Here is a 14,369-nt window from a genome sequence, read left to right as displayed (position 1 = left end):
AGTTATTGCTGTTCATGAATGTTTCCGATCAGAGCTGCTCTTGAAACATGAGTGAATCCGATTTGTTCTATGTGCCAAACAGCTCAGAGGCAGCTATTAGCTTGGAGCGCCAGCCGCCTCATTGGCTATCAACCTCTGAACTGTTCCAATTTTAACATGAAGATCTGAAACAATTCCCCATACAATAGCCTCTGGTGCCAACCCCTTTGGCAAACATTCTGTTGTGAAGAGATAAGCTTTGCATTGAGATAAGGTTCCAGCCAGCCATGTCAGTAAGCAAACATCATCGTGGAGCGATCTCCACCTCCCCAGCCGTTGGCACATCAAGCATCTTTTCAATATACCTTTAGATCATTGGTAAAAACGCACCTATTTTCCCTGACCTTTGGCCAAAGAGATCCTTCTGATCATATTATTTTTAAACAAGTTTTATGAATTTTAAACGGGTTTTATTGTTCTGGGTTGTAACTGTTTTTACCTTGTACTGGATTTTATGACTTTTATGAATCTTATGCTGTAACCTGCCCTGAGACCTTCAGGTATAGGACGGGATAAAAAAACTTATAAATCATCAAACAATTAAGGGCTATGCTACGTCCACCTTTCCAGGGCAGCTCCACACCTAGAAACCAGGCAGGATAAAAGAGGCAGGCCTTTTCAGTGGCAAACTTCTTGGAGAAACAGACTTACATCTCCATCAGACGAAAGGACCATGGAATGGTGCGAGCCACAAGCAACTTCAATTATTCTCTTAATTAGCAAGTTGGTGCAGACTTGAATCGGTGCAACGCCCTGGTTGGTGGTCCCGTTTCCGAGTTGGCTGTATCCGTTGTGCCCCCAGGCATAAACTTCGCCATCTACGCAGGACACAAAACCCACAAGCGCACTCACAGTTCTGAATCCCAATTTCAAACAGATTCTGAATCCCAATTTCAAACAAAAACAAAACCAGGTGAAAAAGCAGAAGAGGAAATGTTGACGTATTGAAGAAAAAGCATCCAAAGGCATCATTTGAATCATATGCCATTGTTCTGGTTAACCAACACCACATGCCAGATTCTACTTGTAGACTACCTGAGTGAGCAGGTATATACTGACCGGAAGGCAATGCAGCTTCTTCACAAAAAAACCCCAGTTTTTCCATCCTTCAAGTTTGGGAGAATTGTCAAATGCAGCACCCTTAATTTACTCTCTACCATGCTTAGAGCAATTAGTTAAGGTGGACTAGTTTCTAAAGGCATTGCCATATCTCAGTGGAAGCTAGCTGGTTAAAATGTGTTTAAGACAGAGATGTTCCACTGGGTTTTTGGTTGAGGTCATCCACTTGTCAGGGGGATCTTATCTGGGTGATTGAGATGCATTCCTAACTCTATGTAACTGATTGAAACAACAAACCAATGCTGCCCAAGAGTTATATAACCAGCCTGCTATGTGCAATCACTGCCATCTGTGCACTCTTTCCTTGATCTTTCCTTTATGGCTTCACACGCTTTGTAGGAAACTAGGCTTCCCTTGGCACTGTCCCATGAGAAAAGAATCACATTCCTTATCTCATGGGGCGGGAAGGCTCCAAAGATTGTTTTTCACGAATTCTTGGGAAACCAGTAAGGGGGGCTTTCAGTGGGGAATAAAGGAGACTGAGAATGCCAGTTTCGTCAGAACTGCTTCGATACCTCATCAATAAATGCTGCTGATCAATGCTTCGGAGTCTGTTTATTGGCTTAAGGTTCCGAGACCTAACACCGCTGTCCTCATACCATCTCGCCAGCCTCCCAACCACCAATGATCAACTATCACCATGCGGTTTTAATTGAGCACCTCCCCCACCCCCATCAGTATGTTTTTGCTCTTTATTGTGATCTAGTCCTTGTGATCCTCCCCATCTCCACAGTGATATGGGTAAAGGGTCAGCGAAAGGCTGGGGGATGGAAATTATAAGCTGAACGACGTTATCATAATATTCACCATCTAAGGATATATTTCGGGTGTTAGTATTATCAGCTTCATTACAGAATTACGTTCTGTATGTTTGTAAGCCGCCCTGAGATTGACCATGGGAAGGAATGGGCAGGGTACAAATGCAATTAAAATAAATGAAATAAAAACTTTCGTGTTTCACACAGTAGATGGCTTTCCCATCACAGAACAAGAACTGACAGAGTATACTTCCAAACATCTATTACACATTAAGTACTTCAAGACTGGTTCCAGTCATTGCTGGACAAGGAGGAGGCAACATCTGTTTCTCCACATGTAGCTCTTCTCAATGGGGGCAAGATAGGAAAGTGGGTGAATTCACACAGCAACCCACTAACCAAAGGCTCTGCAGAAAGACTTTAAAGGAGGTCTCTCAAATGTGGTGCCTGCCAACACCTTTCCGAGCATCCAACAAGAGTTTTTAGCAAGCGGGCAAGGACTGCTGATAGGCCACTGTGCAGATTTTTTAAAAACGTTGTTTGATCAGTGACTGCCAAGGATCCCTGCGTGAAGAACTCTTTAAAACTTGGTCTTGGCATGTCTCCAGGGGAGGGCAGGAGGTTGTGGCACCCCGGCTGTTACGGCTTGTAGTTTGGCTTAGAGCAGGGGTGTCAAACTCATGGCCCTCCAGATGTTCAGGAATTACAATTCCCATCAGTCTCTCCCAACATGAATATTGGCTGTACTGGCAAGGGCTGATGGGAATTGTATTTCATGAACATCTGGAGGGCCGTGAGTTTGACACCTGTGGCTTAGAGCTATGCTGCATAGGAATGTGTAGGCTGCACTGAAATGATTCTCCAAGACAAGGACAAACCTGGTGCTTACCTAAAAGTGCCGTCTTGGAGAAATGCAAGCTTGGGAACAGCTCGAGGGAGACAAAACCGGTGTGTGTGTGTGTTTCCTAGCAATGGAGCAAAGGCAGGGAGTGTGATGTGGGATCGGCCGGATGTGAATGCTCTGGTTTTTGGCAAAGATGTTTGAAGTGTAACCTTTTGAACCGCAGTCAATACATCAATTTTGTATCCACTGAATCTGTTTATTGGGAGATCCAAGGAACACGACACACTGTGGGACTGAAGGGAAGCTGTGGCAGCCATTTTGTGGCTGGCTCCACCTTCTGCAGTGGCGCTTTGTGCCAGCCGTTTTGCGGTTGCGCCCACCAGTGTCAGAAGTCCTAAGATACCTGCAGGTTCAAAAAGGTAAGGGATCGTGGTCTTAGAGCAGGGGTGTCCAACTTTGGCACTTCAGATGTTCACGGACTACAATTGGCCATGCCAGCAGGGGCTGATGGGAATTGTAGCCCATGAACATCTGAAGCGCCAGAGTTGGACACCCCTGTCTGAGAGGCTTAGCCATCCATAGGCTGAGCATGAATATGGACCAGGGGAGGTACCCTGGAACTGGCTGGTATAAGAATCATGTTTTTTTCATCCCAGTATCAGCCAAGCAGAATCATCCTCCATCGTATTGATTGGAGGCAATGCACAGCAGTATTTCTCAAGAGCAAAAAGCCTTCCTACCTTCTGTGCTGAGTATCACGTGGGGCCCGCTTCCGTAACTGAGACTGCGGATCTTCTTTCCACACAGAACGTCAATTTTCTTTGGGACAATGGTGCTTTGGTTGTCTCCAGTCCCCAGACAATTGCTACAGTTTAGCCCAAACACAAATACCTGCGGAAAAAAGAACGTGTGGCCCAGATTTTAGTGCATGCGCTTTGCAGGCTTCATGACTGCCAGAGTAGGGATAAACAGATTTTTTTGAAAAGCTCAGTTAACTTTATTTTCATGTTTCAGTTATATTTGTACTCCTGGTTTTTAATGGTGAAGCAAATGACTTGGTGGCTGGTCTTCAACAACCTGTAAGTGCCCTTAAGGCAGGGGTGTCCAACTCTGGCACCCCAGATGTTCATGGACAAGGATTCCCATAAGCCCCTGCCAGCATGGGCAATCTGCCTTAGGGGCCGTTAAGTTTTCTCAAGGATGACATCAACTTCTGCTGATTTGCTGCTCCAACTGCAGACCCCTCACCATGCTGTTCCTGAGGGTCTGATGACCCCCAGGAATATTTGGGGGGGGGGGGCTCCATTGGCTGCTGCCAGCAGCAGGGGAGGATTGGCAAAAATATCTTCCCCTCAAGAAAACGCAAAGGTGCTTGTATCCTTTGCTGTTGAACACAGGCCCCTGTTGGTACCAAAGTGTGTGTGTGATGCGATGATTTAAGAAACCCACACCTTAAGGACATTCAGCATGGTGTAGTAGCTAAGGTGCCAGACTAGGATCTGGGAAACTCACTGGCACCATGGACATTTGCTGGGTGACCTTGGGCTAATCCAGGGGTCTGCAACCTGTGGCTCTCCAGATGTTCATGGACTACAATTCCCATCAGCCCCTGCCAGGATGGCCAATTGGCCATGCTGGTAGGGACTGATGGGAGTTGTAGTCCATGAACACCTGGAGAGCCACAGGTTGCAGACCCCTGGACTAATCGCATGCTCCCAGGCTCATCCCTGCAAGTATCTGGATGGATGGGAGACCTCCAAGGAATACCAGGGGCACGATGCAGAGGCAGGAACTGTTAAAAACCACCTCTGAACGTCTTCTGCCTTGAAAACCCTACGTGGTTGCTATGAGTCAATTGTGACTTGAGGGCCTGTGAATAGGGAAGTGTAACCAGGATGTTCAAGGAGAGGGAGTGGTGCTGGTGGACAAAATTTAGCAAGTAACGCCACCCACACATGCCAACTCACTCCACTGTCCCTTCTCCTGAAGGTAAAAAGAAGAGCAGCCACTGTGGCCACTAGCCCCTGCAGTACTGAGGATTCCTGAGCCGACAGCTACTGCCAATGAGTCCATTTGCCAGAGAGCTCCCTGAAGCCTTCAGAGAGACTTGCAGATGCGTGGCCCATAAACTCTAGAATCTGGCAAATCCCTGCAAGAACCTGGCACCAAAGCTGAATGGTTACACGTCTGAGAAAGAACAGCTTCCCACTATAACGAGGCCTACGTGCTTCTGAAAGGTGAGCTATCTGGAAATGAGAGAGAGGCTAAGCTACTTGTAATCTTAATTAGTCAAAGGTTCTACTAAGGGCTTTGTTCTTATATGAATTGTTTGGGAAAGGACAGAAAGAGAGCATTAAGCAGAAGACCGGCCTTATTTAACCTGGGGAAAGCAACTTGCAAGATGCAAAAAAAGGAAGAGGTATCATTAGGAAGAGCTTGCAGAACCAGGGTTTAGCCTACCCAAATGGAGAAGAAACTCCTCCAAGCAGATTATTCCTGTCATTGCAATAGCCTCTGAATTCAAAGGGCCTTTCAGTCTCTCTCTAAAAATAATTGGGAGTTTTCAACCTTTGAATCAACCAGTCACTTACAAGAGAAAAAAAAAAGGGGGGGGGGGACGACGACCTATCAGAACTTCAAAGGCTACGTGACAGCAGCAGAGTTGACTTTCTGCAACACAGCAGCAGTAAAACCAGATGTGACTCCAGATGTCTCTCACCCCCTTGACACATCCAGGATGACTCAGTTGCATGCTATCACCCACGTGGGTCACTCACGATTCCTATGTGAATCACGGATGACATAATGCACGGACGGCACAGCATACCAAATGAGCTTCTCGGTTAATTGCTGAGACTGAACTGCTGTGCTACAATTCATTTGTAAGACCAGCTGCCCTGCAAATGGGCTTCGTCAACTGGAAGTTTCATCCCAGCATTCATTTACTTATTTATTTCATCAAGTCTTAGCTGACTTCTGCTGACCCATGGGGTTTCCAAGGCAAGAGATTTTCAAAGGTGGTTTGCCACTGCCTGCCTCAATGTCAGGCCCCTGGTATTTCTTGGAGGTCTCCTATCTAAATACTAGCCAAGGTCAGGGCGGAGGGCCCAAGATCACTCAGAAAGCTTCCATAGTGCAAATGGGAATGTGAATCTGGGTTTCCCCGATCCTAGCCTGACACCTTAATTCCGTGGTGGCGAACCTTCGGCACTCCAGATGTTATGGACTACAATTCCCATCAGCCCCAATTGGCCATGCTGGCAGGGCTGATGGGAATTGTAGTCCATAACATCTGGAGTGCCGAAGGTTCACCACCACTGCAACTGCTGAACCATGCTGGCTCTCAATTTATTTCAGCATTTATAGGTTCTTATAATGCTCAGGAGCCACTGATAGCCTAGTATACATTAACTGCAGCTCTGTGGTAATAGCATAAGCAACCAGAAATCTGGTTCTTGCCGGCACTTGGTTGCATCAGGACAGGCAAAGGGGATGGGGGGGGGGGGGGGTTAAGGAGGGAAGGGTCCCGAAATCCCAGGTACACAACTGCAGGAAGTGGGGGCAGTCATGGCTCAGACATGACGCAAGCTGAGCAATTAAAATATGCTGTGTCCGAAATCTCCACAAAACTCTTGGGCAACAGAACTATTGCTACCTGAGGTAGACAATAGGGGGCTAGGTGCAGGTTCTGAGGTACAGTTCTGTACAAAGGAAGTGCCCATGTATGGCAGCTCCCACTGTATCATTTTGCTTATGACACAGAATCATAGAGTTGGAAGAGACCACCAGGGCCATCAAGTCCGATCCCCTGCAATGCAGGAACACACAATCAAAGCACTCCTGTCAGATGATCATCCAGCCTCTCTTTAAAAACCTCCAAAGGAGACTCCACCACCCTCCGAGGTAGTGCATTCCACTGTAGAACAGCCCTTACTGTCAAGAATCTCTTTTCCTTCACCTTGAACCCATTACTCCTGGTCCTAGTCTCTGGAGCAGCAGAAAACAAGCTTGCTCTCTCACCAACATGACATCCCTTCAAATATTGAAACATGGCTATCATGTCACCTCTCAACCTTCTCTTCACCAAACTAAATATACCCAGCTCCCTAAGTCTCTCCTCGTAGGGCATGGATTCCAGACCTTGTACCATTTTGGTTGCCCTCCTCTGGACCCGTTCCAGCTTGTCAATATCCTTCTTTAATTGCAGTGCCCAGAACTGTACACAATATTCCAGGTGAGGTCTAACCAATACAGAAGAGAGGTATTCCACTGTATTCCATACGCTGATGTTCACTGTAATAATTTAAAAGACCATCTTTTCACAATGAATGGAATACCATACTGCGCGCCTCAACAGCTTGACAGAAACAAAGGAAATTATAGCCCAAAATACTTTAAGAAGCTACCAAGCCAATAAGAGCAGCAGCTCTAAATGCCCCATTTTAAAGAATTATTTTGAAAGCTCATAACCAACAAAGCTGTTCTTTCGTCTGTGCCATCTGAACATATGCAGTTCCCCTGAAAGTTAGTGCTTAGAGTACTGGATATACAGGCAAATCTTAAGGTAGTCTAACCCAAAAACTCAAAACACATTCATGTGGCTTCTCTGATCTTACCTCGTCATTGTGGGTTATGTATATAGCTTCATTGGCAGATGTTCCAAACACACAGGCTTTCCGGATAGTGGCTATTTCTTGAGGTGAAAGCAGCGTAAATATCGGCCACTTTCCTACATCCACCATGGCTTCGCTGCATTTCATGCCACATCTGTGGCACTTCGACAGCCACTCAACCCAAACTCACAAGGTCAGCTGGAAGAAAGGAAGGCATGTTTAGAAGGAGGTTATGGAAGAATCATGTTTTCCCCTTTCAGCAATCAATGGTAGATCCCTACATTGTGACACTTAGGCATGCTACACTGTAGAAACAATGAAAACAAGGTTTGACATATGGATACGAAACTCAGGACTCCACACACCTGTACACTCATGCGGCACTACAAGTTATTCAGAACTAACTCTTGAATAGCCATGCAGTCAAGAGAGCCGTGCCTGTGTAGTGGATGGAGCAGTAAACTAGGACTCTGGGCACCCCATGTTCAGATCTCTGCTTGGAAGCCTGCTTGACGGCCTTGGGTCCATCACAAGCTCTCAGCCTGGCCTATCTCACAGGGTTGTTGTGGAAAAATGGAGAAGGGCAGAACGATGTTCTAAGCTGCTTTGAGTCCCAGCAAGGGAGAAAAGTGGGATATAAATAAACACATAAATGTAAATGCAGTTGTGTTAGGTGACCTCTCAGCTCCCTTCCCCGTGAAATCCTCACTCTGAGGAGACTGAGAGGCAGCTGTTTGTTTTCAAGCACAAACCAAGCATGCTCGCTTCCCAGTTTCTGCAAGAAGCAGCCAAGAACCACAGCTAGAAGAGCAGAGATCAGGGGGTGACCTCCACAGTGTATCTAAGAAGACTGAACACCGTGTGCATTCTCCCTTTCTCTGGCAGAACACTGTGCTCCATTTCCCAGGTATTCCACTTTCTGATCTGAACCAGATCTTGACTTCCTTTCTGTCCTCCTCCCTCCTCTGGGAGAGAGACACACCCCCAAGCAATCAGCCCAGTGAGCTGGGGTCCAACCTTCTAAGTGGGGCCCTGAGCTTCTTTACAAAGGCAGGGCATAAAGCTATTTCTTTTTCTTCCTCCACTCCTCCATCAAAGAAAAGAAGACAGGAGAGGAGGATTCGTGCTCTGAAAGTCACATGTGTGGCCAGATCTCTTGACCTGGAGAGGACCAGGTTAGAAACACCTGCCTACACCACCTCCACCAATACAGGGTGACTGAACAGCTGGCCACTCTTAACCAAAGGCAAGGGTGACTCGCTTTACACAACAGATTTCTTTTAGGCTTGTTCTCAACTTCTCCGTACAAGTAGAAAGTACCATCCATCATGCCTGTACCAGAGAGACAGTTAAGGTAAGGTGACCAGACGTCTCGCTTTTGGTAGTCCATCGCCTTCAATAATCATCCCGCATCCCGCGGGGACTTTGGTGGGCCGATTTTGCCTTCTGCCCCTTTTCACACCCTGTCACAGGAGCCGCAGGAGCACACTGCCTTTTGGGGCGCTCCCCGGAAACAGGGAGCACCCCAGAAGGCAGTGCGCTCCTGCGGCTGCACGCATGCGCACCCCATCCCGGTTTTAAAAAGGTGACAATCTGGTCACCTTAAGTTAAGGCCCCAAACATTTAGGGTGCCTATCCCGTGCTCTTATGGTTGATGTTTGTTACAGTGCATGCCATGTGTACTATTTGACCACTCATGTGGCAGCATTCTACACGCAAGCATGAAGAGAACCGCTAATCTTATCATACAGATATTTGCCATTCTTTCAGCAACTGCTATTTAAATGTGTGCAACCAAAGCAACGTTGCGTCAAGTGGACAATGCTCTTGACAACCTAAGTTAAGACTATTTACAATAACAAGTGTCCTCTAGATGTCCTTAAAGCACTGTGGCATGTGTCTCCTTCATCCAACTCTTGTTGATTTTAGCCAGACTCGTTTATACTAAACATCATGTAGAATGTAGGTGGGCCCCAAAGAATATGCAAAATCAAAGGAGACGCATCTCCCCAGCAGGGGTAAAGCTACTGCAGGATATAGCAACTGCAGATCCAGCATTCATCCCCGCAAACTGGATTTCTGTTCCAAGCAACATGTATTGTAAATACCGAAATTCAGTTTGCATTAAACACCTAATGGAACAATAGCTCCTAAGAACAGAGATGTTTCGTTTGAAGGAGCTACCAGCCACAGGAACACACCATCATACACAGCAGTTATATAATTATCTACAGCTTTTGGGGAATTCAGATCTATATGAAAAGCAGCAGTTTAATTAGACAGAAATTCAAGCCAGATCATAACTACTGTTATGTCAATTCCATTCCGCTGGACAACAAAAAAAGTTGCATAAAACCCTTACCAACAGCTCTGTGTGGGCATGCGTAAAGCACCGTCAAGTCAGAGCCGACATGGTGACTCCATACTGTTTTCAAGGCAAGAGACATTCAGGGGTAGTTTGCTAGTTTCCGCCTCTGCAGTCACGCCCCTGGTATTCCTTGGAGGTCTCCCATCCGAGTATTAGCCAGGGCCGAGGCTCAAGGTCATCAAGAAACAAGCAACAGTGAATGGCTCAAGGCAAGAGACATTCGGAGGTAGTTTGCTAGTGTCTGCCTCTGCGGTCACGCCCCTGGTATTCCTTGGAGGTCTCCCAACCAAGTATTAGCCAGGGCCGAGGCTCAAGGTCATCAAGCAACAAGGTCACCAAGCAACAGTGAATGGCTCAAGGCAGAGGAGTAGCAAGGGGGGGAAGCGCCCAGTGCACTGGTGCATCTTACACCCCCGCCCCGGAACACCCCTGTCCCGCCCCCGCCCACAGGGGGGGCCCGGTGTGTTGCGCCCCCCCTCCCCCTTGGAGCTACGCCTCTGGCTCAAAGTCACCAAGCAACTTTCCATGGCAGAGTGGGGATTCGAACCTGGGTTTCCCAGGTCCTGGTCTGACACTTTAACAACTACACCATGCTCAGGCATAGAAAACAAGAAGCTAATGTGCTCAGTCCTCAGACAAGCCATGAAGTACTGATGGAAGCATTTTATTTACGATACATAGAAAGTTACCTTTCCTTACTCTGGATGCTGCTAAAGAACCTTGATGCTCATCACATGGCTGAAAACGGATCGAGAGATGAAGCGGACCGTCTTTTTTCACGGCAACCTGCGGTATACTCCTGGCTCCTCACCCAAGGCCATACAAACGTATTACTAATCTACTGCTCAATGTTGCAACCCTCGGGAACCAGATTATTCTAAAGCATTCCTGGCAAAGAATCGTGTAAAGCTGTTCTCAGTTAGCAACACAAGTGCCTGAAAGGAAAGTTAAGCCGGGATGCACTTAAAAAGGGATCAAAGGAGAGAACTGCAGTTCATACACTCAAATACCTAAACAGAATCCCGTTGAAGGTTTGCCATGTTTCACATTCCACCACTGCAAAGCTTACCAGCAGCTTACTTCAGTAAGCAGGCTCCGCTGCCGCGGCCGAGGCAACATCTCTGAAGCAGTCCAGTGATGCTGGTGTGCGAACGAGCAGAAACAAGGGGTCGGTGTGATTTCAGTTCCAGGGCGAGTCAAACAAAGAGAAGACTGTTCTTCCTAAATAAAAGGCAAATAGCAGAAGAGAAGCTTTAAGGCTGCCCTATGGGGTGCTGATAAACTCACTCCAGTCTCAAGGTAACAATTTCATTTTCTTAACAAAATCATTTTTAGACTGAATGGGCGGGAAAGACAAAATCAGAAGTGCCAAAAAGCCCTCTCAAAACGTGTTCTCTGCACTCTCCACAACATTACAAGAGGTTACTGCAAAACTGTAAGGAACAGGAACCAAGAACAGCATAGTTAGTACACAAGTGTGATTGTGAGAAAGGTCTAATTTTCATAGACATAATAAACTCTGGGCAAAACTGCTGCAGGCGGCAGCTAAGAGGTCCTCCAGGCAAAAAGAAATTCCACCCTCCATAACAAAACTAGACATTGGTTCAGACATAATATGGAATCATTATTTAAGCAAACTGACCATGTTTAGTATGGTCATGTAAACATGGTGCCCTCCGCTAACCATAGTTAGACAGCATGGTGTAGTGATTAAGAGCAGGTGGATTCTAATCTGGAGAACCGAGTTTGATTCCCCACTCCTCCACCTGAGTGGTGGAGGCTTATCTGGTGAACCAGACTGGTTTCCCCGCTTGTCCACAGGAAGCCTGTTGGGTGACCTTGGGCTAGTCACAGTTCTTCGGAACCCTCTCAGCCCCACCTACCTCACAAGGTGTCTGTTGTAGGGAGAGGAAGGGAAAGGAGTTTGTAAGCCACCTTGACTCTCCTTACAGGACAGAAAGGTGGGGTATAAATCCAAACTCCTCTTCTTATGGTTCATCAAACCTGGATCTGAAACCATGGTTTGAAGGGTTTTTTAAAACAATTCTACATGATGAAGAAATATGGCATCCTGGCTTGCTCCTTAACTACAGAGCCAGAGCAAAGGCAATAAAAACAGCTCTGATCAAGGTAAACCCAGTATGTGAATGACCAAATGTTTGCCAAATCCTATTTTCACAACATGAATATCAAAAAATACCATGATTGCCATTATAGCTGAGCCAAGTCTGCCAGGAAGAAGGGTTGTAGATACTGGTTATGTACAGAATATCACACAAGCTCTCACCTGTAGTGGTAAACGGAGTAACTGAGATGCAGAGCTTATCCCCTCAGTCACAATTAGGCTAGAAATAAGGAAGCCAGATTGAGGTGGGGGAGAGGGAAGTGGGAGGGAAGATAACGGCTAGATGTCAGAATAAGGAAATCGCTTGGTGACTGGCTCATGCGGCCATTATTCATAGAATCATAGAGTTGGAAGAGACTGAAAGGGCCATCAAGTCCAACCAATCCCCTGCAATGCAGGAACACACAATCAAGGCACTCCTGTCAGATGGCCATCCAGCCTCTCTTTACAAACCTCCAAAGATGGAGACTCCATCACACTCTGAAGTAGTGCATTCTACTGTCGAACAGCCCTTGCTATCAGGAAGTTCTTCCTGATGTTTAGGTGGAATCTCTTTTCCTTCACCTTGAACCCATGACTCCTGGCCCTAGTCTCTGGAGCAGCAGAAAACAAGCTTGCTCCCTCGCCAACATGACATCCCTTCAAATATCTAAACATGGCTATCATGTCACCTCTTAACCTTCACCAAACTACACATACTCAGCTCCCTAATACATGGAAAAGTCATTGCTGCTTATGGAGTCAATGGAAATGGATCCACATATGAAACTGGGACAGAGAAGCATGTACTTGTATAATGGTGTGTGTTTGCGGGGGAAAGGGGAAAGAATAGTATAGAGTGGGGCCTAGAGAAAGTGGAGAAGCAGTCTACCGTCTACAGAGCAGAGGTGCTCTGAACAGCATAAGAACATAAGAACATAAGAACAAGCCAGCTGGATCAGACCAGAGTCCATCTAGTCCAGCTCTCTGCTACTCGCAGTGGCCCACCAGGTGCCTTTGGGAGCTCACATGCAGGATGTGAAAGGAATGGCCCTTCCTGCAGCTGTTGCTCCCGATCACCCTGGTCTGTTACAAAAAAGGCATTGCAATCTCGAGATCCAAAAAAGAGTTCAAGATTGGTAGCCATAGAAATGGAAGGCTTCTCCTCCATAAAATCTGTATCCAAGCGCCCTTGAAAAGCTATCCAGGTTAGAGTGGCCATCACACCACCTCCTGTGGCAGCGTATATTCCAAATACCACCAATCACCGCGTTGCGTGAAGAAGTGTTTTCAGCTTTTATTGAAGGTCCTAATTCTTCCCCAGCATTTTCAATGTATGCCCCCTGGTTCTAGTATTGTGAGAAAGAGAGAAAAATTTCTCTCTGTCAACATTTTCTACCCCATGCATAATTTTATAGACTTCAATCATATCCCCCCTCAGACGTCTCCTCTCCAAACTAAAGAGTCCTAAACGCTGCAGCCTCTCCTCATAAGGAAGGTGCTCCAGTCCCTCAATCATCCTTGTTGCCCTTCTCTGCCCTTTTTCTATCTCTTCGATATCTCTTCAATAAGTATCCAAGCAACCACTGTACAGGTGGCGTAACAATGCCGGGAGCTATGAATTTGATGACGTCCCCTTATTGTGTTCTATATTTACTTTAACATGATCTCTTAAGGGAAAAACCTTTGCTTTCACTTTTCACTTGTCAGCAGCTGACTGTGTTCTGGCTGTGGCCTAGCAGGGCCCAGCCCAGACCTCACCTACGCTCCCATAAAGCTTGGGACTGTTTTGGATCGAGCTCTGCGGTGTTATTACAGATAATAAAAGGAAAGCAAAGGGGATTCAGAACAGTCTGCAAGGATCCCAGAACGGAAACATGTTGTCTGAGATGAGCAAAAGGAAAATGAGAGACGGGTGCTGATCACAGAGCAGGCTGAAAGAGGCCAGATTCAAAAAGGGTGGAAGGAAGTGCCACATGGTGCTATATTGTGGGAGGGTGGACTTTGAGTGCCCAAGAACGCTCCACCGCTCTGTTCACTGGCTCCAAAGAGGCTTTCTTGGTTCATTTCTATGGCTCTGAAGTCCCCAGTTTCATTATATTCGTTCAGGTACAAACGGGGACGGAGAGAGACAAATCTGAATTCTGATATACAGTGGGGTGAGGAATTTTTCCGCTAGGCAATTGAAACGTTTGCTTTTCACAGAAAGATAGGACAGTACTTCGCTAGTAACAGGACCAGATAAATGATATCAGTTATGGAAACCTAGGGTCAATAAATAACCAAGTCGACACCTTTGCATATGCTGCTGCCCCTGTTGGCCATCTAAAGCTTTAATTGGTTCTTTGCTTTTAAACCTAACTGAAGGCTCAGTATTAAGGCTTTGTGTTTCTTTATGTTTCTACAGCCCTGACCTGGAACCAGCCTGCTTTGAATCCATTTCACTCTCAGAAGCTAAGCCTCAACTAGTATTTAGATGGGAGGCCACCAAGGAAGCCTAAGATTGCTATGCTGAGGCAAGAAA

At 46.5% G+C, this 14,369-nt stretch overlaps 1 protein-coding gene across 2 annotated transcripts in view; it reads right to left on the bottom strand.

Annotated features, from left to right (window-relative positions):
• RCBTB1 (RCC1 and BTB domain containing protein 1) overlaps window positions 1-14,369 on the bottom strand; it is a 36,927-nt gene that overhangs the window by 18,486 nt on the left and 4,072 nt on the right. The window contains exons 2-5 of one of the 2 annotated variants that reach the window (XM_048500896.1): window positions 10,811-10,962; window positions 7,377-7,571; window positions 3,501-3,651; window positions 691-857 (exon numbers count right to left, since the gene is read on the bottom strand). In XM_048500896.1, the coding sequence (XP_048356853.1) occupies window positions 691-857; window positions 3,501-3,651; window positions 7,377-7,520 (462 nt within the window). In that variant the 5' untranslated portion in view covers window positions 7,521-7,571; window positions 10,811-10,962. The remainder of the gene's footprint in view (window positions 1-690; window positions 858-3,500; window positions 3,652-7,376; window positions 7,572-10,810; window positions 10,963-14,369) is intronic. The other variant, XM_048500905.1, reaches the window with a different exon arrangement.

The sequence above is a fragment of the Sphaerodactylus townsendi genome, linkage group LG01, assembly GCF_021028975.2.
Source record: "Sphaerodactylus townsendi isolate TG3544 linkage group LG01, MPM_Stown_v2.3, whole genome shotgun sequence".
NCBI classification, from domain to species: domain Eukaryota; kingdom Metazoa; phylum Chordata; class Lepidosauria; order Squamata; family Sphaerodactylidae; genus Sphaerodactylus; species Sphaerodactylus townsendi.
This window is presented reverse-complemented; position numbering and strand designations above follow the sequence as displayed.